The sequence below is a fragment of the Kryptolebias marmoratus genome, linkage group LG10, assembly GCF_001649575.2.
Source record: "Kryptolebias marmoratus isolate JLee-2015 linkage group LG10, ASM164957v2, whole genome shotgun sequence".
NCBI lineage: Eukaryota > Metazoa > Chordata > Actinopteri > Cyprinodontiformes > Rivulidae > Kryptolebias > Kryptolebias marmoratus.
In genome coordinates, this window is record NC_051439.1 from 13,522,682 (window position 1) to 13,550,674 (window position 27,993).

The 27,993-nt window shown below is 41.7% G+C and overlaps 1 protein-coding gene across 2 annotated transcripts; it reads left to right on the forward strand.

The window, feature by feature from the left end:
• The first annotated feature begins 207 nt into the window (after positions 1-207).
• Positions 208-27,983, forward strand: tmem260 (transmembrane protein 260). 2 transcript variants are annotated; one of them, XM_025004696.2, is made up of 17 exons: positions 208-266; positions 499-609; positions 3,391-3,422; positions 5,849-6,000; positions 15,652-15,829; positions 15,913-16,026; positions 16,260-16,439; positions 16,527-16,567; positions 18,686-18,772; positions 19,763-19,871; positions 20,551-20,723; positions 21,870-22,041; positions 23,038-23,177; positions 23,728-23,904; positions 25,065-25,118; positions 25,363-25,447; positions 26,433-27,983. In XM_025004696.2, the coding sequence occupies exons 2-17, from the start codon at positions 501-503 to the stop codon at positions 26,670-26,672; spliced, it is 2,043 nt and encodes a 680-aa protein (XP_024860464.1). In that variant the 5' UTR covers positions 208-266; positions 499-500; the 3' UTR covers positions 26,673-27,983. The 2 variants fall into 2 exon arrangements, with proteins under 2 accessions (XP_024860464.1, XP_017266787.1); XM_017411298.3 differs by having other exon boundaries at positions 238-609.
• The last annotated feature ends 10 nt before the right edge of the window (positions 27,984-27,993 follow it).

The window sequence follows — 27,993 nt, forward strand, 5'->3', positions numbered from 1 at the left end:
AGAAAGACAATTATTTTATTGTAGTCTATCATCTTCTTACCTCAATGTCTGCAAAAAAGCAATTTAAGAATTATGTAAAAAAAATTAAATAGTTATTTAAAGGTAAGTGAACCTGACAGACTTGATTTTAATAGGAAATACGTTCATTCTAGCTGTAATGCAAATCACTAGTTTCATCCAAATAACGCGCCGCAGTTCGGTAATATCGCGAGATTTTCTCCGCAGCGTGGATCCGAGTGCTACATCCTGGCAACAAAACGCATGAAGTTAGCCAAATTTCCAGCTTACAAAACTAAAGCCGCAAGCCTTTTACTTGATATAACAATAACGTCACCTCAGCTTTATCTAACAAATGTTTTAAGGCATAAATCGCTCATAGTTTTAATTTTAACGTGTACAGCAGTAGATATGGCATGCTAACATTAGCTTGCTAGCTAAGCTGCAGTTTACTGGAATCTCTTATTACTATTATTATTATTATTTATTTTACCGATACAGATATGTTTGCTGAGCACAGAGGAAGCTGGATACTGACTGGAACTGTCGTCGCCTGCGTTACGGCGCTGTATGTGCCTTGTGTGCAGAGGACTGTCCCCGGCGGAGACTCAGGTTGGTGCTAACAGGCTAACTAGTGCTCGGTGGGTCACATGACTTTGTTGTGTTGCCGGACAGCCAATCAGATGGCACCTTGTGTGTGCGCTGTCCGTGGTGCTGCAGACGCTGGTACGTTTATTCAGAGGAGAGGATTGAATGAATGAATCAATGAATAAATAACTTTTGCCAGTAATCAGTAGTCAGTCCAGCACCTTTCTATGCCTATTAGGAATCATTACCAACAGACCCAAAAGTCAATACGTTTATAAATAAATAAAAATATAAAATACAAAATCTACATTTGTAGCAGATTTTTCAGTCATAATGAATAAACAAATTGAAATGCCCCAAACGTTTTGCCATTTGCCAGGCTGCTATTGTAAACAAGGATGATTGATTGCAATAATAAAGAGAATATTTGTTTATTAATAATTTTTAAAAGAGCTAAATATAATGTATTATTATAGTTCTATGTTTATGTTGTTTTTATTGGGATTTTTCTTTCTCTTGTGATAGAAGGAAAGATGCAAGAAAAGGTAAAATTTAATAACAATATGATATTTGAGAAGAGAGAAGATCTAATTTCATTTGCTCACTTTGTTTTTATAGAGGCTTATTTGGTTGCCATTTTAATTAATGAATGATTGTTTACAGCCGCGTAAGATTGCTTTGTTGGCTTGTTTATTTTTAAAATACATTATGGCATGTTTCTGTATCAGTTTTCACTTCTTCATATGAGGTTATTTCAGTACATTTTACACAAGACCTTGTGTTGTCTAACATTTGTAAAATGCAGGTTATGAGGGACTGCCTTGCACAAATTCTTTTAGAGGTGATAAGGTTACAGACTTGTAAATGGACTTGATGACATGAAGGCTCTGCTTGTTAAGTTTGCACAGCTCAGGCGTTCAAGCGTAAAAAGCAAATGCATTTTGCAGAATGAAAGTGTAAAAAAAAAAAAGAAAGACTCGACCAGATACAAACAAGCTGAGGAGAGAGCAGGCAATTGGAGCGCTGAGTAGCCCCGTTGGTTGTGCTGCTGTCTAGCGGGGTCTTTGGAAAAAAAAACTGGTCAGCCCTCTCTCCACAGTGTTTAGGGACGGTGCAGGATGCCCGCTCCGATAGTGCCAGCTGAACACCCATCTGAATTCTCCAGGTCTCCGTCTCTGTGTCCTAATCTCTTTAGGTGTGATGTGCCCTGGAGAGGCTTGAGCGCAGCCCTGCGGGTACGCTGTTGTCTAGGAATGTGAAGTGTGGAAATGACGGGGATTATGGGAAGACTGATGTGGGTGCCCATGCTCCACAATCACAAAGACTCTTGGCATCCATGCTGCTTCCCCGTAGAGTCAATATTTTCCCTTTTTAGTACTGGGGCTGCAGAACTGCATCTCTGTGGCACTGAATGAATGTTTTGGCTTAGTCCTAGTTTCTGTGCTGAATGGGGTAAAAGTGTGCCACTACTGAGGGAAAATGAGTGAAATTGAGAAACTGATGAAGGATGAGAAAGTGTGATGTAGAATGATGGCATTTAGCTGGCGGCTCATGCCAGGTGAAATGGAGCTGTGAAAACATTTAAGCTGTGCAGGTGGAGGAGTTCTGACTTCATGGTCCATTAGACTGATAAGAGTTTGGGCTCCTCGTGTGGCAGAATTTTAGGCATCGTAATTCACTGTATCGGCAAGGTTGCAGAATATGTGAGGCAGACAGCGCCATCTGAAATTCAGCCATTCCGTGCTATAATGGTTGTATGCTGTGGACCATGTTGTTTATTTTTGTTATGTAAAAACTTACAGCTGCTTAGGTTTAAAATAACCAGCTGAGGCTGTTTTTAACATTTTAATTGTCAAGAACGAGTGTGACATAAAACCTTGACCTTTTAACTTGTACATTTTTTGAAAAAAAAGACATGTGGATCTTTATTCCTTTTTATTATTCATTTGTCTTCATTTACAGGAAACCCTACACGTCCTATAAGTAATTAGCTCAACAAAACAACCTTTTCACTAGATGTACTTGAAAAGGACAAGACTACCCGTTTAGCACCAGTAGAGGGAGCTGTTCTGATCCCCAGCATTTATCAATGTCATTTAATCTGAACCAAATTTCAATTTCCATGAGTGGGAGATGCAAACATTGGGTGAGAAATCAGTATAATTTGAAACGCTCTGGGTGTATTCTGGCACAAATGGGTTTGTGCCCAGATACATTAAAGCTTCCTCAAATAGCTTTTAGGGGTTTTCTTTTCACTTTGTGCCGCGCCTCACACAGAGCTTGTCAGAAAATTGTGCAGCCGGCTCTTATTTTTACAGCTTACCTCATTCTGTGTCTGTCACCAACGTAGCCTTTTCTGTTTGTGCCCAACGGACTAAAGGAGACACTAAGACACTGGGAGTGTGGGAGCTGCAGAGAGGCTCACAGAACAGCAGAAGAAAGAGGGAAGGAAAGGACCCTGATGCATGGGGAGGATGGGAGTGGAAGCATTATTCTCAGATCAGCATATGTGTGTCTTTGTGTGACAGAGCGTTGGAGAGGCAGTCTCACGGTTTGTGTGTGTTTATATCTGTGTGTATGTGCCGGGGAAGGGGAGGGAGGCATCATGGGAGAAGTGAAAGATGAAGAGAATGAGCGTGCCGCTTAGGAAATGTCACACTGGGAAGATTTGCAGGTTTTGATCCTGGCAAATTAATGCAAAACCCCAGTGCAAGTATTTGATTTGGGAAAACTTTGGGAGCAGACTTGTCTCTTAATAATAATTATTGGGTTTACATTAATTTCCTTCCCTATTCCCTTCCACAGGAGAGCTGATCACCACTGCATGTGAGCTGGGGGTGAGTATTAGCTGTATTGTTTAATCAATTCACTCATTAACTCTTATAAGCATTAAGGAAGTTTAATTAAGCATGGGCAGAAAGCAGATTAATTTACTTTCAGTCCACAGGTTTTCCCCCTTCTTTTCTATACACTTATTTTACTAAGTTGCAAGTAGAAAATGCTATAATTTGCAACCCGTTTTTCAAATCCAATTAAAGTCAATGGTAAGGCGATGGCTTTTGTAGGCTTTGCCTTATGTACGGTATAAGGCTTATTATATCCACCCCTCTTTTTTGTGTATGTGTGTAAGCCGCAAAGAATGAACTAAATCGGGTTAACAGTTATAATAAGTTTTATTATTTAATAAAGTTTATTACGCCGCTGTGATCCTTTTAGGGAGGCTGTGTCGGTGTCACTATGCCAGTAATCCTGCAGTTAGTGCTGCAGTCCGTGTGGCCTGCCTGTCTGCCTCTCAGGCCTCCCCCAGGGCCTCGCAGGCCATCCCTTTGCCCCAGGCTGCTGGCCCCCCTTTCTGATCCCCAGAGCTCCAGAGTTCTGCCTGCCTTTGCTCCATGTGGCCTTCATCCCTCAGCTGTCCTTCAGCTGCACTGCCTATCCTTTTAAACATTTCAAATTGAGTTACCTACCTGTCTTAGAGTTGACAAGTTATCAGCTGAATTTTCTAATATGCTGTTATTTACCTCTTCTCTTCTACCCTCTTTTTATCTCGTTTTCATGTTCATTTTCCAACATCTCCTCCCCTTTAAACTGTTTGTTTTGTATTTCTGTATGGAGACTTTGACGTGTTTAAGGTGACCGGTGAGCCACTCACTCCTTCACCTTTCAGCTCTGTGCTCATTTGAAGAGCTCCCCCTTTCCTTCTGTCTGTGCAGCTCATGTTATCAGTACCAGGGAATGAGCCTGTGTTTAATGACTGAGCCCTTATCTGGGTTGGAGGAGACTTAACGGCTAATTGCTGTGATTGCTGAGATCCCCCAGGCGAGAGCGACCGCGGCTCTGAGGTGGTTTGGGGACTGAGGCTGGTGAGCACCACGTGCTTTGCCTTGGGCTCTAGGGAGCTGCATTGTCCTTGGGAAGAGGCCAGAGGAAGAGAAGTGAGAAGAGGACGAAAGAAACAGATAGGAGGGATGTAAAAAAAAAAAAAACAGCTTGCAGAAATATAATACTAGATGTGTCTGACTTTTCTCAATTTCTGTGGCTAGTGATATATATTATCATGCCACCACTAGCTTCTACAACCCTTATTCAGTTGTAAATAAAAACTGAATTCAATGTATTTTAAATCTCATAAGCCCATATTTTATTCACAATGGAGCATAGTACACATACCAATTGTTTAAACCAAGAAATTATATTTTTTTAAATCAAGTCATTTTCAAATTTGATAGCAGCAACACATCCCAACAAAGTGGGGATGAGTCCATGTTTCCCACTGTGAACCATCCCCTCTTCTTTTAACAGCAATCTGTAAACATATAGGACCTGAGGAGAGCAGCTGCTAGAGGTTCTGGAGAGAATATTGTTTTATTCTTGTCTGGTGTAGAATTCTAGCTGCTCAACAGTCCTTGGTCTTCGTTGTCGGCTTCTTTGCTTGATGGGACCATGTGTTGTTCTAAAACTTGTTTGCATTGATGGTGCAGAATGTAGTTATACACCCCCATATCATCAGAGAGGCAAGATTTTGAACTGTGGACTGTTCTAGTAAGGAGAACATGATTTCCAAAAAATATTTTTAATTTCAATTCGTCTGACCACAAAACATATTCTACTTTGCCTCAGTCTATGTTAAATGACCGTTTACCTGTTTGCAGCATTTCTGGATGGTGTTTGCATTTGAGTTCTTTGCATGATAGAGCTTTAACCAGTATTTATAGATGACATGATGAACTGTGTTTACATACAGTCATTTGTGGAAGTGTTCCTGAGTTCATGCAGTGATATTCAGAACAGAATCAGACCTGTTTTTAATGCAGTGCTGCCTGACGGCCTGAAGATCACGAGCATCCACTTACTTTTTCAGCCTGTAGTTGCTCCCTTCTCAGCTGTTATTGGGTTGTGGTGCAGTCATCAAATTCAAAATTAACTTGATTTTTCCTAAAATTGGTACCATTCCATAGCTTAAATATTTGATATGTTTACTGTGTTCCATTGTGAATAAAATGTAGGTTTCTAATATTTGAAAATCATTGCATTCTGTTTTCAATTTACATTTAACATAATGCCCCATCTTTTTCAGAACTGAGGTTGTACTAGAATGTATACTGTCTAGTAACTAACGTGTACTCTTTCACCTCTGCAGTATGTTGTCATCTTAAACACAAACTTATGGAAGCAATACCTGCTTTATTGCTGTGAATGTATATGCAAATACATCTCGAGTTGCATTTCTGGAGCTGGGACTGACTTGCCAGTGTGTTTGTAGGTGGCTCATCCTCCAGGATATCCACTCTTCACCCTACTGGCTCGCTTGTCCATGTGTTTACTGGCCTCCCTCTCACCAGCCCACAGTGTGAACCTGATGAGCAGCCTTCTGGGAGCTGCAGCTTGTGGTTGCCTCTGCATAACTGTCTGCAGGTAAGAAAATATATGCTTCTTTTGTCCCATTTACACTATATTCAAATTCTTTTCTCCTTCTTTCCCACCATTAAGGTGAATTTTTTGAGCAAAAAGCCCTTCTTATTTGTGGATTATTCTGTTTTTACAAGGTTTTACAGGGACAGAAACTCCAAAGAAAATATTTTAGGAGTTAAAGAGATGTTTTAACATCAGAGGGAACGTGTTAGTTTTAAATACATATATATACAAGGAAGCGAGCTAATGGAGGAAGACATTTTTGAGAGAGACAGGTTTTTAAACATCCCCCTTGTTAGTTTTTGCATCTTGATTCTGTCTGTAACAGAGAGTTATATTTTTAGGTCCTGACTGACAGGCAGTGGTGTCCCTGATCCTCTGTTCAGTATTCAGGAGCAGAACCCAGCCACTCTCCTCCCTCCCACCGTCCTTCCCTGCCTATTTACCCATCAGCCACCCGTCGCGAGCGGGCGTGTATGTGTATGTATATCACAATTATCGTGCCCCGCAGCCCCCCGCCCTGATGTCCCTGTTCTCCTGCCCCCCTGCTGCCCAGCATGCTCCCAATCCTGACATGGCACGATTTCTAATCTCCCCTCCCTTCTCGCCTCCTGGGTCTGAGAGGAACAGGATCACTGCCTCAGCTCCTCCCTCTCACCCCTCACTCGGTGGTGAACACAGTTCATGGTCTCTGCATTACCATCCACCACCCTGCGGTCTCCCCCCGCTGCTGACCCCACCATGTAAGGAGTATTTTATGCATTCATGCTTTGTCTGTGTGTTTATCTCAGATGGTCGGTGGAATACCTTACCTCACCCTTTCACTGATTTTTGTCATTTTCCACATTGCGCTGTTGGTGGTAACTTAGTGTGAACATTTGCCCTTTTTGTCTGAGTTTAGGCATACAAGGACAGTTTTAGCCACATTCTAATTGTTTAGTTTAATAAGTCTACAATAGAAATTGTAAAGGATGATGTAATTTCTTCCTGCTGTAATTTTGTCAGGAAGGGAAATTTAAATAGAGTTGTGTGTGATGCTAGATGTGCTGGTTCTACAATCTGTGTGATCAGAGTAGGACATAAATATGAGACTGAAGACACAGGGTTGATCTCTTGGTGAGTCTGAGGTATCAGATCCTGCCTTCATCTACTCTACTTCAGGTCTGGGGTGTGGTATCCACTTGTGTCAATATCAGCCTGAGAAGAGTGAAGGATTGTGGGTATTTACCCAAAGTAAGCCAACTGGGGTGCAGGTAGACCAAATGCTGATGGTTAATAGTTAGTGTGAGTTGAGAGGGGCAAACAACAACCAATTTAAAAAAAAGAAATGACCCAAACTGAAGCAGCGGTAACTCATTAACATGTAGATGTTTGTGGAGTAACCAGAGCAGAGAAGAGGCAGAAACATCTTCCTGTCCATAGAAGTGGATCAAAACTCCCAGCTCTAACTCAGAACAAGACCAGAAAAGAAGAAAAATTTAAAACATTTTATTAAAAGAAGGAATGTCAAACTTTCTTTTGATTTTGGATTTTTCATCCCTACTGTCACTCTGGTTCTATTCCACTTAATAGGCAAGTAATCATTCGGAGGATTGATCTCAGCTCTTAGCCAGACATTTCTTTATTTCCTGTCTGGGTGATGTTTGGCCCCCCTGTGTGCCTGTTAACTTTAGCCTTGTTGTAATCTCTGAAGATTTAAACCCACTTGTAGATAATAGTCACATAAACGGTCATTGTGAAGAGCTCCAGGACATGAGCCAGAGCACACAGTTAAACCACATAAACTAAAATATGAATCTATAATTTGTGTTTTCAGTTTGGGAACAAAGCATAAAAAAGTTGAGCTAATATTTGTTTAGGCCCTTACTTCTAGACAAGCTGTGAGGATGTGGATCTACCTTCAAAAAGTAATGATTTAGTTGTCATCTATACCTTATTAACTTTTGGAATTAACCCGATTCAAGATGGCTGCTGCAGCTAGGTGACTTCAGCAGGCACAAAAAGGGCTAGAAGTCAACCCTATAACTCAGTCCCTTTTTCAGATATTAAGCTAAAAGTTGCTGTGGTAGTAGTTGAGTCATTACGAACACATACTCTGAACGATTGCTTAAGATCTGTTTTTAAAATCTTACCATTAACTGTCGGAGTTAACTATGTATGTTAGCAAAATATCTCATGAACCACTGAATGGATTTTAATCAAACCTTCAGGATTAAATCTTTGGACTCAACCCATATTGAGATGGCTGCTTCAGCCGACTGACCTTAGAAAAAACAAAAATGGCGATAACGCAGCCATGTTTACAGATATTGAGGTGAAATTTGGCATGTGACAAAACATACTCTAAGCAATGACAGATCACACAAAATCTCACAATATTTATTTTTATGATTTGTCCAAAATAACTACAACTCTGTCATTTTCAGCATCAGATGATCTTAGTCTAAAACACTGGCATGAAAAGCCTACCATTCCTTGAAGGAACTCTTTATTAAGTTCTGAGATGTTATTTTTTTTTATCGTTTTTGTGGCTTTTGCAGTTCTGCACGTGCTCAGAAATATTCCCCTTCATAATTAAATATTTGTGTTGCTTGATTATTTTCAGATGGAAATATAAACTGAAGTTAATATGGGGTGCTTGTAGGCAGTTTTTGCCCAAATGATAAATTGTAAGACCTTGAAATTCATCTGGAATATGCCCAACATGGCGAGCCTTTGATGTATCAGTTTAAATTAGTCGGCCAGATTGCCGTGTTTAATGTAGGGGAATGTAAGTTGATAGGCTCGGAAGCCACTTCTCTCTCTCTTGCATAAGTTTAAACGTAGCATTTCAGCCTTTCCTTTGATTTGTCAATTACAGTTCTCTTGGCTCGATCATGCGGTTTGATGGCCAAATTGCATGTCTTTTTCTGTTTTCACACCGTGGCCTGACAAGCCTTTGAGGATGCCGGACGTAATGATAATCACTATTGATTGCACTCGGAGGTTCATGGAAAGGAATGTTTGGCTCGTTGAAGTGCCACAGGTCTCAGCCGTGAGATTCTGGAGGAATGCACCCATCATAGCTGGATAATCCAGACAGCTCCATATTCTGCTCTCTCTCATTTCACAGTTTATCTGCTAAAGCTGCTCAGAATCTCTGCTACCTGAGAGGAATCTCTCTCCGTTTCCGAGCTTATCCCGAGAAACCAGGAGCAGACGCATTAAGAGTGCTGACAGCCATCGCATCAGGAAAAGAAAAGGCAGCCTCGCAGTGATCAGCACTTTTGGTTTGATCACATGATTGCATAACAGGGCCCCGGAAGCTTCACTTTTCTCTGGTGACAGAAACATGCACACCTGTGAGAGATTTCTTTGCCAAGAGCTGGCCCATGTGGGACAGCTGATACCTCAGCGGACAGGAGGGTGGGCACGCCGCCATCCCCTGCTTTTTGCTGCACCTCCAGCTCCTTATAAGGATCTTCACCATATGGTCACGATGGCGCATTGTTTCCTCGCTCAGGTGGCTTGTTTTTTCCACAGGAGGAAGGTGTATCCTGTCGGGGTCACGCAAGGAGCAGCGAGTGGCTGTTTTTGCCACCGCTTGTGTGGTTTCGTCCCCCCAGAAGCAACTGAATAGAATTATTTTGTTCACGCCTCTCCCTGCAGGCGACGGAGCCACCCTTCCTTCTCACATCTGCTGTAATAAAATCTTCATCTCAAGAAGCAACAGAGAGCTGCGGAAAACAATAGTGTGGAAGCTTATTCACACTATTGTTTTCTTGTTTTTTTACTTTTCCTTGATTTTTTTGGACTCCAACTACTTCTGCGTACTTTTAGCTGTTTTAGCCATTTCTACAGGATATAAAAAGTTCAGCTGATTCAGGAGATGGTGGTTCAGAGTTTCAAACTATTTAACTTTATTTTAAATAAAATTCCGCTTAGAAATATATTGACATCTCTCCAGAAATATCGATCACTTTGAAATCTGCTCCTGCATATTTGCTCTGTTTTTGTTGTCTTTGTTGTTGCTTTTTGCTACTTTTCATTTCTAGCTAGCCTTTTACAACTTTTAGCTTCCGGCTATCGTTTTGCTACTTTTAGCTTTTAACAAGTGCTCTGCTTGGTTTAGCTTAAACAACTCAGTTTCAGCTTCTTCAGCAAATTTCAGCAAAGTCACCCAGCCTTCATTTGTCACGTTTTTTAAGTTTGTTTTGTCCTTTTGTTCCTTTTTTTTCTCCAGTATCTCAGGCGTCACATTGTAGTCCAACAGAGCCCCTTTACTCTCCTCATCCCCAGCATGACCAATGGTTCCCCCAGGACTCATCCTCTAATACAGTTAAACAGATGTCTAATGAAGATGTTATTTCCTCATTACTGACTACGGGATGGGGATAGAGAGGAAGAGTGGGGGGAGGAGGGATAGATAGACAGCAGAATGCAGTACCAGTTTAATATTCCTTTCGCCCGTGGGCCTGAGATTGTGTCTGTCTCGGACGTCAATATTACATTCCTCACCCACCACAGGCAGTCTTAATAAGGCACCAGCCACAGAGACAGATCAGACTCGGCAATTACAATTCACCCAGAATTAGTTAATGGAATCTATACAGCAACATTTATGTATCACTGGTCTGTGCCTAATGACTTTGTTGGAGAAAGCGGCAATAAAAATGGCATTCAGGGGCTTGCATAAACATAGAGGGGGTTGTGTAAATTGTTTTTTTTTTCCCTCTTCCTGTAATTTGTGTGTGTGTGGGGGGGGTGGAGATTAGGATGACATTCTAGGAGAAATTGTCATGTCAGTGACTGTATTGTTTGAGCACAATTGTGGTGATTAATTTTACACGCACTTGTAGCACAGGAGCGCTCTCCTGGAAGGAGGGGCGTCTGAGCAGCAGAGCCCGGGACCCTTTTTTTTTTTTTTCTTCTTTTTTTAAAAATGCTTATTTCCTCTGAGTGGAAACAGACAGCCTCATATCTGCACACTGAATGAGGCAGGGAAGTGCCTGGATTGGTAATTGGCTGAAATGTCCAAATATAAAAAGTTAGTTATAAAAAAGAATCAGAGTTGAATAATTCATAATAATTTTGAAATTGGTTATGATCGTTTGTTGATGGTGAAGACATAATCAACAAGCATTGAACAACAATTCTGATGTATTGTTACGTATTTACACTTAGATTTTTTTGTGTAAAGTATCCAGATAAAAGTGCTTTGTTTACATTGAGTGTGTACCTGCATTTCAGAATTTTGTATCAGTATATCCAGAAAACTAATGGAGTAAACTATTTCAAACTGCACTATTTGATATATTCATGATAACCTTTTTGTATGTTTGATTTCATACTTTTCAGCACAGCATCACAGGGATCCACTAGATAATAAGCTAAAATAAATAGGTGTTGTCTCCGATCCTAATGTATTTTCAGCATACATACAGTTATTTCTATAATTTTTATTTTGGGCATTTCTTTTGCAAAAATACATTTTATGCAGCTGTTTCGACTCATTTTTGATGAGAAAATTGAACTGGTTGAGTGCAAAGATTATATATTCATGAAACAATTAGCCATTTAGTCACGCTGCTCAGTCAAAGCTGTATATCAAGGAGCTGACCCTTTGTAGGGTTTGGTTCGGTGTTTGATTTCCTGACATGCATTATCATTTTTATGTTTGTATATCAATTTCTGCTTGGCTTTGAAACTTCAAAGCAGTACATCAGACACTTACCCCTCGTATAATAGCTGCTAAGTACCCTGGCTGGTGTCCTGGCCAGAGGGGGAGCCTGGGGGGTGTGAGCGAGGGCCAGCTGGAAACCTCCGCCTCGGCCTGAGCAGGCCTCCTCCTCCTCCTCCTCCTCGCTCGGGCTTTCTACCCTCTTCAGGAATGTGTGATTCCTTTCCAGCGCTGGCCCCCGAACCAGCACCGAGTTAGAGAGCAGCTCTGATCTGCAGCAGCACAGCTGTGGTATTGTCTGCTCCCCTGGGTGGCGTGCGACAGCGGCTCCCTCGGCTAGCTCCATTGTAAAGCCTCGTTCAGCACAGAGAGCTGCTGTTGGCTTTTTGTGTGCTGTTATTTAGCTCAGACTGACGCTGGCATCGGTCCGGCACACGTTGGAGAACCGAGCTGAGCGGGTAAACCAGGCAGGTTCAAACTGAATATACACAGATTTAGTTGTGTCCTTGAAGAGGACTGAGTGCCTTTTTATTATCGCTCGCCACCAAGAGGCGAAAGGGAACTATAATGTTTTTACCTGAGTCTGTCCGTTAGCAAAGTATCTCATGAACCAATGGATCAATTTTTATGAAACTTGCTGAAAGTAATTATTTTTATATGCGCCTAAAACTGATTAATGTTTGGAGTCAACCCTGTTCAAGATGGCTGCCACAGCCACCTCACCTTTAGAAACACAAAAATGTCTCTAACTCAGTCAATTTTACAGATGCTGACCTACAATTTGGTGTGGTAGTAGCTGAGACTGAACACGATTGCACAAGAAGTTTGTTTAAAATTTTGCCATCATTTATTTGGAGTCAACTCTGTCTGTCTGTTAGCAAACTAGGTCATGAACCACTACTATTAAACTTTCAGAAAACAACCATTGGATATACCTCTAAAACTGATTAAATTAAATCTCTCACAGCCAACTGACCTTAGAAAAAACAAAAACAGCTCTAATTCAGTTAATATTACAGATATTGTGCTGAAATCTGACGTAGCTGTAGCTGAGAGTTATTCACCACACATACTCTGAGGGCTACATGTCACTCAAGAGCTTTGCTTAAAATTTTTAAATTAACTCTTGGCATCAATGTCAGGCCTTTAATCTATGTAATACATTTATTTGATCTTTCTTCTTCATTTCATTTATTTGTTGTAAAGGTTTTGGTTGAATCAGTTGTTTTACGTTGGGCTAATTTACCTTTTAAATCGCTTATATTTTTCCAAGCCTTATTCCAAGCTTTAATATTTGTCATTCGGTTAATTACCCAAGTGATGACGCAGGCATTTTGGCAGGGCAGAGCGGTTCGGGGTAGAATAGTTTTGCTGTCAGCCGTGTCATTCTCCTGCGAGACGTCTCAAGCAGCCCGTTGTCACCGAGCCACAGCGTTGCAGCACAGCGGCACGGCATCCTGCTCGGCATTGAGTCGTGATAACGGGGAACACGGCCACACGGGTGTCAGAGTGTGTCCTGCTGTTTCTCCAGCCAGCCTGGAGAATGAGCTGTGGAGAGGCTGACTGGGACCCAGGTGGTCCCGTGCAGGCAGACAGACAGGTCATTTACAGGCTGCTCTGTCCACACATGGCTGGGCTCTCAGTGACTGACATGCTCTAACAGAGAGATTTGTCAGGCGCTCAGAGAGAAGAAAGAACCAGGAGTGTGTGTATGTGTGTGTGTGTGAGAGAGAGAGAGAGTGTCTTTGAAAATGTGGCTATCAGACAAGCTTCAGAAGCGCACTTTGTGTAATAACCACATTGCTGGACCCCTTGTGACTGTTCAGCACCCTGTCCTACCCCCAAACTAGCCCCCCTGCTAAGTGTATGAGCCATGGGTTAATTGTCATGCAGTGAGGTAAAATTATGGGTGCGGGAGGTCTCTGCACCCTAACAAAAGTCCCCATCTGCTCCCCTCCCTAACACAGCCACCCTCCTTCATCTTAACTGCAAGTTACAACTAATTCCTGGAGCGGTGCAGCAAGAAAGGCGCTGCTATCTCTTATTAAGACCCTCTGCTCGACGCCCCACCCCCTCATTTAAGTGCACACACTCTCACATATACTGTACAGCCTCATTCACCGCCTTACAGAGAACACTGAGAGAGGGGAAAAAAAGGGTGGGAGAGAGAAAACCCAAGGAAAAAATGGGAAGTAGTCAGCAGGCTTGAGTTTTTTTTTTTCTTCTACCCTTCTCTCGCTCTCCCTTTCCTTTTTTTTCCTGATTTACCGCGCTTTCCTCAGAAAGCTCCATTGTTCCCCTAGCCTAAGTCTCATCAGGCCTTTTGTGGCTGACTATCACAGCGGCAGGCAGAGAGCTGGAAATGTATAAATGGTATCATGCCTTGTGATTAATGGCGGTGCTTATGAGTCAGGTCTGATAACGGGCCTGCTCTCTACTCAATTTCAGATACCGTTAATGGAATCTGTCTTCTGCGATTGTAATGTGAGAGCGCCTAATTTGCTATGGAGCTTGAAGCTGTCACCGGCAAGGGATTGTGGGGTCATAAGGGACCTGGCAGCCGTTTGGCCTGCAGCTTGTATCTGCGGTGCTGAATAGAGCAGCTCTCTGCCTGTCAGTTAGCTGATAGGCTGATGAGGACTCTAAGCCACTCCACACAATGGTGGAAAGGGCCATACTGCCTGACTTCCCTAATTGTCGAGCCTGCTCATATTTCAGAGCCAGCATGCTGGGGACTGGGGTTGCTTTTTTTTTTTCTTTCCTTTTCTCTTTTTTCCTTTCTCTCTTTACAAACTTTTTTTCTTTCAATTTCTGCATTTCATCCTACATCCCGCACGCTGTCTCACTTTTCTGCACTGTTTTTCTCTTACCATCATTCCTCTCTACAACCCCCCACCCCACCCCCCCGCCCTCTGTCTCTCGTTTTTAGTAAGTGGTGGGTCTTAGCGTATGACAGATTATCCCCAAGTTTGCTTCAATTACCGCAAAGGAGATGGAAACAGTACAGGAGAGGAGGAGAGGGGAAAAAAACCTTTGGTGCACACATTATATTTAAGACGCTGAGGATAAAGTGCTATCTGTGCCACTGTGGAACCACCAAGCTCTCATGATATGTGAATTACCCCAAATCACCGAGAGTGTTTTTCAAGGTCTTGTCCAAGAAGAAACTCGGGCAGAATGAAGATTATATTGGGTTCCAAAATTATTCTGAAGGAAGTAGCTGCATTTTTTTTTTTTTTTTGGCTTAAATATTTTTATGTTCTGTGATAGTGCTGACTCGGTTGTTTTAAATTTCTTCTATCGTTGCAGTGCAAATAAAACAAATTGCAAAAAGCAAGGGAAGTTTTGTAACCCTTAAAAATGGACCAGAAAGTCTCACATTATGAAATATACTCCTTTAGGCAAAGATGATTTTGGATCTAACTAAACTGCAAAAGTTGGATTTCTCTTAAAAGATAAAACGTCCCTGTCCTCTCAGATGAGTTTTCGCTTTTGAAGACAACTTTGTGGTGGTTGAAAAAATAATTTGTGCTACAAATCACAAACCAAGTATTGCCTAAGGGAATGTATATTGCCCGCCGCCTTTCATCCCAGAGTTTTAGACTAAGCTCATCTCATTTTGAGATATAACAGCGTTGTAGCCGTTTGGGTCAAACCTTGAAAATACCGATCTCACCCTCAGAGCATGTGTTGTGAATGACTCTCAGCTACTACCACATCAAAGTTTAGCTCAATATCTTTGAACTGTATTGACTCCAGTTTTAGAGTCTTAAGAATCTTGTCATAAATTTAGTAATGTTACTAATATTATGTTGTTTTTAAACTTAAATATAGTGCTGTCATTAGTTAAAAAATGTTTATGCCTCTTCATTTTATTGTGATGGTGTGAACGTTAAAGCAACCCTTAAAGGCATAGATCTTTCCAAAGTCATGTTTTGTATTACTAATATTAATATTATTAATAATAATCCGCCCCTCTTCTTCTCCTCCTTCAGGTTAACGGGTCCTGGACCCGGTGCAGTCTTGGCTGCAGGGCTGTTTGCTGTTTCCAGGCTGAGCTGGCAGTGGGCGATGGTGGCCGAGGTCTTCACCCTCAACAACCTCTTTGTTGGTCTTCTCTTTTTCCTGACCGCCGGTTTTCACTGTGCTGAAAGCTCCACACAGAGGAGGAAGGTAACAAGACGTCTTCCTGCACGGAGCTTTCCTCTCAGATGGGGAAACTCACCGTGGTGCACGTTTGTGACTGTCACTTTCAGATTGCACATTGGGGAGCGTTATGTTGTGGCTTGGGGCTGTGTAACCAGCACACCCTGGTTCTGTATGTGGTGATCATCATTCCCTGGGTCCTGTACCAACTTTATGCTCTAAAGGTAAGCCTTTAGGCTTTTATATATCTCTGAATACTCCCAAAAAGTTTAAATGTAAACAATTTATCAAAGTTGAAGGACCTAAAAGCAGCTTTTCCAGTCAACTGCTTTAAAAAGGTTATTACAGAATGTTCTCAGAGTATGAGTAGGTAAAATAGATGATAACAAGTTACTGAACATCTATTTTGGAGAGCAGAATAACCCAGAGAGTGTCCTTTGCTTTGCGATTTCAACAGGAGCTCTCGTTTCTCGGCCTTGTGTCTCTGGGGTTGTGTTTTCTCGCTGGTTTCCTGCCGTACATTTACCTGCCCATCTCATCCTACCTCAACACTGCCCGCTGGAGCTGGGGGGACCAGACCGTCCTGTCAGGTCTGCTGACCCACCTGCTGAGAGCCGAGTACGGCACGTTCAGTCTAGTATGTGCAGGCTGCCTCTGTATATTTATATTTGTTTATTTAGATGAATTTATATGAAGTTTTTAATTTTTTTTTGTTGTTTTGCAGGCAAAAACAGAGGCCTCTGTGAGTCTGAGCAAAATGTTACAGTGAGTTTGATTTTTTTTATATATGGTTCACATTTAAGATCCTAAGTAGAAGTGGTTTCTAAGTGTATGAACTTTTTAAGTAATTTATACGCAATGTGAAACTTTAAAATGTTTACAGATGTGAAATTAACAAACATTACAAGGTTTGAAGACTTCAAAATGACAGAAAACAGTAAAAACATTTTCTAGATATGGTGCAAAGAAGAAATACAGATTTTTAATTAATCATTGGCATGAGAAAAGTGCAGATTTTGTTTCTTAAGTTATGTATTGCTTTTTTTTTTTTTGACCGGTCATCATGACTTTGCAATGATCAGCTTTAACGTGTCCTAAGTTTAATTACATTTTGGTTCTGATTTACCAACCCTGGCACCACAGACACTGAAGCTGTGAGAGGAATGATGAAATCAGAAGAATACCAAAACGTTTCAGTTCGAAGCATCGCTTTTACAGAGAAAAAAACCTGGTTTCAGGTTTGACCAAAGAATGCCTGATAAGAAACAGAAACACCTAAATCATCCACCAATGAATTCTGACTTTAAGGAACAAATGTTCTGTTACAGTTCTGCAAATTTGAATTCACAAATTCCACTAACAGGAACTTTCAGGAAGTTTTTGGATCACTACAAGAAACCTTTAGATGCTGCTGTCGATCCCAGAGGCTCTGAAGTCAAATATATTATGTAGAGTGCACATTTTGTTTATATTATATTAAATTTCACCATTTCACCATAAATTTCTTTAAGAGAACCTAATAGATACAGGAATTATACACTGGTAAAGATATCTAGAATATATAGATTATTATTATTTTCTAAATGATTAATCTAGTTTGACCAACAGTAACTACAGTTTAGGGGTGCCAGTAATTCTGATTTGAGGTAAAAATATATCAACTGAGCAGTAGGTCATTGTATATGATGATAATAATATAACAATATTGATATATAACAAAGAAACAAAATGACATGTTTTTTGTTTTTTTTATCAGCAGTCAAACAATATATTTATTTCCTAATTTATTTTACTGCTATGTGACTCTAACTATCTATAGAAAATGCAATCATTAATTTTCTGCTCCAACCTGGCTGATTGTCTTTTACAAAGTTAAAGTTCTCCGTATATTTGACTTTGGTGCAGAAGACCGAGGGGATTCGACTCAGGCACAGTCAGAGCACTTTTTGGGTCTGGAGATGGAGGTCCAGCTGCTTTCTCTGGTGGTTTACACAGGTTTAACTACAGACACGCCAATCTTCTCTGTGAGCCAGGAGTCATTTCTGTGTCCTGTCGCTTTCCCAGCAGCTTTTGTTCTTCTCGTTCCACTCCCCCCCCCACCATATGAGAAGAACTGAACCTGCTTAGAGGGCCAAATCGCTGTGTTCTGTTTCTGCAGCACTTTGAACTGATCACTCAGCTCTGGTGTTTAAGCGTGACAAGCTGTGATGACAGACACTGCAACAGAGCTGGAGAAATTGTATTTTTCCATTCTGCCACCCCCTCTTTCCCCTCACTCACCAAAGAATTCCCTCCATTGCTCTCCACTACCGCCGCCGCCGCAGTCACCCCACTGCTGGTATCTTTCTCCAACTGATGGGATGGCTGGGATGGATCTTAAGAACCCCCGCCACCAGACCCCCCTCTGCCAGGCACCCACCCCTTCCCATCACCCCCGCTGCTTGACGGACAAGCACACCTTCAAAATAGAGAAGAGAGGCGAACATGACAGGCATGTTGCTCTGGAGACATAAAACCCGCCGGAGAAGCTGACACACACTCACACACACACACATAGTGTACATTGGGAGATATAGAGACTCAATAAGCTGTCAAATAGAGATAGGTATTAAGGAAGAGGCAGGAAACTATCTCTCCGCTCTGAGCAAGCGCTTTGTGAATGACAGGCGCTGTGAGGAGAGGACGGGGCTGCTGGGGGTGGATGACACAGTCATTCGTATCTGTCAATCCCACTGAAAGAAGGAGTCCAAGGAGTTTGTTTTGATAGGGGATGGAGAGCATTTGGTAATTGCTGTCCTTGAGTTCAGCATCATGAAGGGTAATTGAGCTCCTCTTTGATGTTCGTCGTACATTATGTGCGCACATGTGTGTCTGTTTGTGCAGGGCTCAGCTGGACCACTGCCTGGCAGAACTTTCTCCTCCTGTTTTGGTTCTGGCAGGAATCGGCCTTCTCCTCTCCTCGCGGGACAGGTAGGATGAGTAAGATGCCAGCGCGCGAGCACACAAAACTCTGTCACGCACATCTCAGCAGCCACTTCAACCCCAAAATCTAATCCTCCCCGAAGTGAAAGGCGGCGAACAAAACCACTGACAAAACGCTGATCCCGGGAAAAGAAAACACAAAACAACACCGAGGCACCTAGCTGTCAAGCTGTCACGACGCTCCGCATTCAGATCAAGAGGGGTTGATGTTTGGTTTGGATTTTCAAAAAAAAAAAAACAAAACACACAACATGTTTGTGTGTGTTTGTATGTGGAAGTGTGATCCAGTAATTCATTACAGTGGTGGCTTTGCTGGGGTCTGTGGGGTGGTGCTGATAAAGCCTGGTGCTGCCCTGGAGCTCTGCAGGGCACCAGCTTCCCCTCCACCCCTTTCTCTCCTGAGGAGCACTTTAATAAACTACATCCACACACGGATGAAAAACAACAAGGTCAATCCACTGAGTGCCAAAGGGAAGCCATGCAAATGCTAATTCACACAGTGTGGAAACAATAAAAGCTGTTTTTTTAAAAAAATATATATCATTACTCAAAAACCTGCATTACTTGTTTTAAAACTATAGTTTATGAGGCCAGCTGATGGAGGCCGTGAACCTGGCAGCTCCTCCCCGTGTTCACACGATGATTTGTTGTTGCCACGAGGTCGACATGTTTTCTCTCTAGTCTATAAGAACGTTTTACAGCTGTGCTGTAATGAGTTTGTGATTCAGCGGCTGGCATCAGCTCATTGTGACTCAGTCCGCATTAAAAAATCAATCATGCACCTCTTAGTTTGCTGCAGACTGGGATCTCAAACCCCGCTCTAATATTTTTACAGCAATATTTTTAACAAGTAAACAGGCAACGTAATGCATCACACTGAATATATGGAGATGTCAGTAGTGCTGAAATATTGACTATATGTGGATGAAATAAGCTCAGTGTTTGAAAGCTGAATAATAAGCGGTCTTGTTCTTGCAGGACGTGCAGCTCAGTGTCCCGGCTGTTGGCTGCCATGCTGCTGCTCTATTCTCTGTTTTTTGCTTGGAGGGCCAACCTGGACATTAGCAAACCTTTACTGCTCGGGGTGGTGAGTAACAACACCTAACCCTCTCTTCAGCGTCACCAAAGTGGTTAGTCATTGCCTGCCACCAGAAGACAAAATTATGCATTTGTCTGTTAGTAAAATATTTCTATAACTCAGTCAAAATTACAGATGTTGAGCTCAACTTTGTAGCTGAAACCTTTTTAAAGCTCAGGCTCTGAGTAATCTGCATTGCTTGACAACCCTGTCAACCCTGTGTGTCTGTTTGCATATTATCTCATGAACCACCTGGACATATTTTAATGAAACTTTTAGTAAATAATCACTGGATATACTTCAAAAACTGATCAATTTTTGGAGTCAACCCAATCCAGGATGGCCTCCACAGGCAACTGACCTTAGAAACCACACAAATGGATATAATTCAGTTAATTTTACAGATACTGAGATAAAATTTGGCATGGTAATAGGTCAGAGTCATTCGCACACATTCTGAGAGTATGATCGTGCATAAGGTTATTTTCAAGGTTTGACCATAACGGCTGCATTTCTCAACATAATATAATCTTAGTCTGAAACTCTGACATGAAAGGCAGCAAAATGCATTCCTTTAAGGAATCCATGGCTTAGTTTTTGTTGTTGTTTTCTTTCTGAAAATTAAAATATGTCCAATTTCTAATGACACATCTTCCTAAATAAAACTATAGTGATATACTTTGTGCAGGTTGAGCGTTTCTGGCTGCAGAGCGATGCAGCGGTGTGTGTGCTGGCTGGCCTCGGCTTGAGTCGCGCACACACCGAGCTGGAGAGGAAGCTGGGACGTGGAGGGCTGTGGAAGACCACCGGCTGGGTCTTCACTTTAGGTCTTCTGGCCCATATGGTGCGCACCAATCACAGGTGAGCAATACGCTAAGTTACAAGAAAAAAAACCTGCTTTTGTTGAACGTTTACGATAACATGCAGTATAATAATGCTCTGTAATAAGTGAGCAGTTTATTTCTGCTGTATTCTTTTTTTCACTGAGTCTGAAGTAACAGAGTGGATCAAATTAAGCCGTATCTGGGAAATTAAAATGCTGACTTTTAGTTTTTAAGATTTAATATGTTGTTCATGTGAGAGAACTGCATTGCAAGTAAATCAACGGAGCAATGCAGTAAAGCAGAGTCAGCGTTCAGAACTTCTCATTGTTCTGCTTCAAGTCTATTTCCATTCTTGTAAGTTTGTATTTAAATGCTCTTATTTTGTTAGGGCTGAGACTTAAACTCATCTTTGTAACGTTCACATTTGCAGACAATTACAGAACTCATTTTACAACAGCAAAGATTTTGATCACAGTGGACATAATTAATGTAGCTGCATTGTGTTTCACTTCCACGGGCTATTAGTCATTCCAGGCTGTAATGGTGTTTTTGTGGCAGGCTTTTCAGATTCTACACAATCTTTTAGCATTTATCTGTGAGTTTTACAGGACTCCTGCTGCAGAAATTACATCGAACCCAAATGAGTAACGAATGAAGTTGTGTTCTGCTCTTTAAAGTTGAGCTAAAATGAACCCCCCCCCCCCTTTTTTTGGTTCTATCTAAAACCCTCCATGTGTTCATTTTCCCTGAGTCCACCTGATTTGTTTCTCCTGCGCTCCAGTCTGAACTCCACACGTCAGGTTTCTCTCTGCCCGCCTCACGGTAAGGGCTAAATGGCGGCATGGTTAGCACATAGATTCCACTCGTAGAGCTCAGTCTGAGATGGTAGCTGTCCGAGAAGGCAGATTACAGCAGCGTGGAGTGCCAGGCAGCCATCACCGGGTGCCTTTGATCAAGGGGAGAGCACGCTGTCAGACCAATCACACCTGCCTCCCCATGATTAGATAGGCAGCCAGAGAGGAGCTGGGTGGGTGGGGGCACTGGCATCTTACCCTTAAAATCAGGCTTATAGCTGTATACATCACACACGGACCTCTACGCAGGGCTAAAGAAGCACTCAGCTGTTTGTTGAAAACAACGAGTGTTTCTGTGGTTTTACAGTTTGACTGTGTGATGATTTCAGGGAGTGTGACCAGAGCAGGAACAACGTGGTGGAGAAGTTCGGCAGGGAGCTCCTGGCCTCCGTCCCTAATGACTCTCTGATCCTGACCAGAGGAGACCTGCCAGGAAACTCTCTGCGTTACTTACACTACTGCCAAGGCATGAGGGCTGATATCCGCCTGGTCGACCAAGAGGTCAGAGCCACCATTTTTATTGTCTCTACGTCACTGTTCCAATAAGTCTTTTATTGAATACATTAATATAAATCAAAGAATCAAAAGGAGGCATTTTGAATTATTGAATGAAATGCAGGTTGTATGTCTGTCTATTTGTTAGCAAAATATCTCATGAACCACAAGACAAATTTTAATGAAACTTGCAAAAAGAAATTATTGGATGTACATCTACAACTAATTCACTTTGGGAGTCAATCCCATTCAAGATGGCTGCCACGGCCGACTGACTTTTAATATCACAAAAAGAGCTATACTCAGTCAGTTATACAGATACTGACCTAAAATCTGCTGTGGTAATAGCTAAGACCAATCCCCAACATATATTCTGAGCGCTAACAGATCTCACAAGATCTTTGTTTAAAACTTGGTCATTACCTATTCTGAGTCAACGCTGTCTGTTTGCAAATTATCTCGTGAACCTCTACATGTATTTTAATAAAATTTTCAGGACGTGGTCACTGGATGTACATCTACAACTGATTAAGCTTTGGAGTCAATTTAATTCAAGATGGCCACCACAGCTAATCAACAGCATCCAGCACAAAACAGGCTATAACTCAGACAATTTTACAGATATTAAGTTAAATTTTTATGTGGTGGTAGCTGAGGGTCATTCACAACACATACTTGGAGCAGGACATATTCACAGTATTGCATGAGACTGTGCATAATGTTATTTCCAAAACAACTGCAACTCTAAGATGATTTTAGCTTAAAACTCTGTCATGTTAGGCAATGGGTGACATGGATTCCTTCAAGGCCTTCTGTTATACATGTATTTCTGACCACATATATTTTTTTTCTTTCAAGGTTAAAGCCAAATGCTTAAAGAAAGCTTTATAATACACACTAAATGTTACTAAAATAGTAAACTTTAAGTTTTCAATGAATTCTTCTGCAATTATGAATTAAAAATAAATAAACAGAGTTATTGGTTCTCTTTTTTCTGACTAGATGATGACATATTCTTGGTATGTGTCCAAGCTGGCTCAGCATCTCCCTGGGGTCCGCTTTCCCAGCCGCCGGTGGGACGTGGTCCACTCTGAGGAAAAGAAAACCTTCAATCTCGAGCAATTTCTGTCCCACAACGCCCAGTGAGTGTCTGAGAAAACGTGGCGTGAACAGGGAGGGCATAAAGGGATGTGTCTGAACAGCTAAACAGAAAGATGTTAAATGGAGAATAGGAGAGATTGAACTGGGATGAATGAACAAGTGGGTGATCTAATGAGGCAGAGATCAGTGGGATGGTCCACGCAGCGGTGAGTGCAGGGAGAAGATAAGCCCACAGAACTGTTGAGGCCACAAAAGAGTTTGATGAACTACAGAAGTCGACTTAATCTACTTGATTTGGTTAAACAGTCTCTGGCGGACTCGCTGCTGCTCCCTGTTCTCATGTCAGCTCCCCCAGGAGGAGCCGAGACCCAGAAACTGGATTGTATTTCATTAATGCCGAGCCCACCAGGGGGCAGTGTTTGCCAGGCCAACTTGGTTGTCTCTCTGTGGGGCAACACTGACCTGTGGGATTAACCCTCACAGTCACTGAGCAACACAGAGACATCAGAAGGTGCTGGGATGTGAGGAGATGTTTGTTTGCATGATGTTTCTTAACGTTAATCATCGTTTTTTTTTCTCTTCTTTTTGCAGAAAGGATGTGTTTGCCTGCATAGGGCTGTCTGATGGAGACCCAAGCTGGGAGCGTAGTTTCTCTCGTTGGCCCTTCGGCGTGTGCGACTACCTGGTTCCTGTTCAGAAGCAGTTTCACCCTGAAGAGTGGGCTCAGCGCACTCAAAACATCTACAACTGGACTGAGCCGCACAACAGGTGCACAAGTCAAACAGAACGGTTCTCTGCAAGCCTTAAATATTACATCACATTAGTCTACTATAGATGTGTTTGTTTCTGTGTCGTACACACTTTCTTCAAATTGTAGATGCCCGGTATTTATAGAAACACAGATTGCTATTTTTTATAGGTGAGAGATTTATTTCAGGGATTAAAAAGGAGCAAAGTGTATGGCATTTTGCCCGCCGCCGAGTTTTAAACTAAGATCTTCTTAGTCTTGAAAATAACTTTTTATGTGATACTGTGAGGTGTCATTCTCAGAGTATGTGATGTAAATGACTCTAAGCTACTACGGCATCAAATTTTACCTTAATATCTGTAAAGCTGGTTGAGTTATATCAGTTCTTATGCCGGGTAAGGCTGTGGCAGCCATATTGAATTGGAAAACATCAGTCAGTTGTAGATTTTTCGAACGTTTCATTCAAATTTTGTGTCTGTTATTTTGCTCACAGTCACACAAAAGCTACAGGCTAAAACACAATCATCCGCCTTCACCTTTTGGCGGCGGGTGATAATAAATCCACTCGCTGTCCTTCCCTCTGTGGTCCTGCCTCCTCAGACTCCACAGATCTTCCTGCTGTAAGGTTATACTCGGCTGCCATCCACCTCTTTGCGAATTCAACCGGAGCAAGACATCGGGCCCTCAGCCATTTGAAATGAGACTGAAGATGAAAAATAATGAGTTTCTTATTGCGTTTTTTTGTCAATAACTGTGTCAAAACTGGAATTAGTTAAACTCTGCATTCTGTTGCCGTCGCCAGCAGCCCTTCTTTCACTCAGATATCCACGGCTGAATACTGTGACATTATTTCCCGCACCCTTTACGACAAGCGTGTCCGCAGATGCCCACGAGCCAAATATTTAGCCGGGGAAACCTTGCTAAAATATTCTTTTGAAGAAGAGGTCAAGTGTTTGGAGCCAACAAAGTGGGGAAAATTTGCAGATGGGGTTTAACTCCATGTCTAATGTGCTAGCTGCTATTGTTGCGCAGTCATTTAATGTTTATGCAGCAAACATTACATTTCAGTGTAATAAAACCTGCAGACTCAAGTGGATATTCACAGAAATAATCATTTATAGTTAGCCCGAAGCTGCTTTAGATTTAAAAAAATGTGCTCTTTTTTTTCTCACTTGAACAGTTTCCCTCCTGCATCTTGGGAGCGTGTGGCTAATGAGGAGATGTGGCAAGCCAGGTAAGCATTTTTTTTTACAGGAGATTTCTTTCCTGAAAAAAAAAAACGCTGCGTCACAATGCACACTGCCCTGCTACAACATCTCCATAAACCAGTCTTGTGTGGTAGAGCATCTGCATGTACATTCTGTTTGGTGGCGGCATCTACATAAATCACTCCATGGGAGTGGTGCGTCTGGGAGTGTGGATCTGCACGGCTCACCCATCCAGCACTTAGCCCTGCGCCTGCGTGCTTTTTGTTGCAGGATGAAGACGGCTTTCTTTCTGTTTGACCTGGCAGAGAGGATGCAGGCAGAAGGGAAAGCTCGCCTCTATGAGCTGTCCTACACCGTGAGTCTCACCTAAATATAAGATCGTTCTCCATAACAGGGCAGATATACAGTGCTGTGAAACTGTCTTCGTCTCCTTACAATTTATTTTTCTACTTTTGCTTTTTTGTCGCACTTAAATGTTTCAGATCATCAAATGAATGTTATTATTAGGCAAAGATAACCTGAGAAAATACAAAATGCGGTTTTTTAAAGATAATTTTGTTTATGAAGAGATGAAATGCTATCCAAACCAACCTGGCTCTAGAGTTGGAGCCATCCTTGGTGGCAACAGCTGCAATCAGTCAATAGCGATAACCGGTGATGAGTCTTTCACTCAACCAATGGCTGGTTGTCTCCTTCAGGATTTTCTGCCAGAGAGCGGAATTCATAGTTTCACTAATTATAGCAAGTCGGCCCCCAAAACAGCCTCGGACCATCACACTACCACCACTGTGTTTGACTGTGGGTATGATGTGCTTTTTCTGAAACGCAGTGTTATTTTTAGATGTAACGGGACGCACACATTCCAGAAAGTTCCACTTGTGTGTCGTCAGTCCACAGAATATTTTCCTAGTCTTGGGGATTATAAAGACGTTTTTTTAGCCAATGTGTGACGAGCCTTCGTGTTGTTTTTTGCTCGGCAGCGGTGTTCTCCCATGAATGCCGTTTTTGCCCTTCGTCTCTTTCACGTGGTTGAATCATGAACTCTGACGAGGCCTGCAGAGCTTTAGATGTTTTGGGTTATTTTACCTCTTGGAGTCGTTTTGGACTGCCAGCCACTCCTGGAGAGGTTCACCACTGTTCCATGTTTCCTCCATTTAAGGATAACAGCTCTATTTAAGTGATTTCTTGATTCTTCAGGTCTGAACTCGGCTTTCCCAAAAATCTGTTAATTTATTATTTGACAAGTGGGGGCACATTCCCTGTAAGCCCAGGTTGGTTTGGATAGCTTTTAACTTTGAAACCTTCATGACTGTATTTCTCTGTGTGTGTTTGCTCCGCAGCTTTATAAAGAGATCGTGAGGGCCCACTCAGACTACCCTCCGAACTGGGACAAGAACCTGGCTCTGGCATGTGAGCGGCTCCTCCGCTCAGGTCACCGGGGCTACGGTCTGGACGTCCTGCTGACCTGCAGCATTCAGCACTTTAGGCTCTACTTGGAGAAGGACCCCACTGACCCCCAGGCACCGGCCATCCGATCAGCCATTACTCACCTGCTCAAGGAGAGAGACAGACTCCATTAAAGCCAGAAAACAAACTCGGGGATTCTGGAAGATTCCCATGGAACACCGAGAATGTCCTGGGAATAACAATACTGAACAAAAAGTCTTTAGCTACCCCTCATTTGTTTGTATTTTGCATCTAAGGAGTCATAATTATTTTGTGGTATATTTTGAAGTCTTCCTGAGCAATATATCCTTGGGAGTTTTGAAGATCTTAATTGTTTCTTTTATTAACATTTGCAAATTTTCCCCTCATTTTTCCATCCAGTACCTGGTCATTTTCAGATAAATCCCCTTTTTCTGTCAGCTAAGCCAGTTAACTCTTACTTATCATTCAGGTATAATAAGCAGCTAAGTAAAGTAATGAGCTGGTCTTGTGTCAGCACATGAAAAACAGTTTAGCAAAGAACAAATTTTAAATTGTATCTTTTGTTTCTCTAATTGCAGCTCGCTGCAGAAACACAATTTGTTCTCATTTCTTTAGCTCCATTTATAAGGAATGGTAAAGATAACATAGTTTGACAATCATACAGCTGCGCTTTTGCACCTACAAGGTGATTCCCAAAAACCTATTTGTCACAAAAATGTCCTGTGCTTGGAAGTGTTTCCTCTAAAATGTAAAGAAATCAGAGAAGTTGTAAGTTTTAAAACCGGTATCTTTAGCAAATGAGAAATATCATCTGAGTATATTCATTCACTTTTTGATTTATATGATATAATAGCTCTTTGAAAATACACTTTTTGGTAGAAAAACAGTTTTGACGTCAAACTGTGTTATATTCAGTATTTTTTGCAAATTTAATTAAAGAAACGGTACCAAATTGAGACATGCTGCTCTTAAGCACCCAAAGATACAATTTTATTTATATATTTAACTGATATTTAAATCAAATTTATGTTGATAATACTAGTTTACCCATTGAGTTAGGAGCTTTATATGTTTGAATTAGGTCAGTGTTAACCCACTTATTGTAAAAATGGGAAGACTGTATAGAAATTTTGTAAAAAAAAAGCAGCCAGTATCCAAAGAAAATGATCTTCAGAAAGCCTGTAGAAATGTTGCTTGTTAGCTTAGAGGCAAAATATTAAGAAATGAGGGATGACTCTCGTCTTTTGTTGCAGTCAGTTTGAGCCGCTGTGCCTCAGAAGAATACAAACTGATCAAATGGTGTTTGGTTTGACAAACTGTTTCTGGCCACCTTGACTTCAGAGACAGAAATGAAAATTCTCATGTATGAAAACTTGCCTTTAATTATCAAACAGAGCTCTAAGCAAACAGCAGAGCAGCACGGAGCCATTCTTTTTATAATAAATGTTTACAGCTGACCACCAGAGGGAAGGA

Coding starts and splice junctions, on each gene's coding strand:
- tmem260 (XM_025004696.2), top strand. CDS start 501: ATGTTTGCTGAGCACAGAGGAAGCTGGATACTGACTGGAACTGTCGTC. Junction 610..3,390: donor TGTCCCCGGCGGAGACTCAG/GTTGGTGCTAAC, acceptor TCCCTTCCACAG/GAGAGCTGATCACCACTGCA. Junction 22,042..23,037: donor TCCGCCTGGTCGACCAAGAG/GTCAGAGCCACC, acceptor TTTTCTGACTAG/ATGATGACATATTCTTGGTA.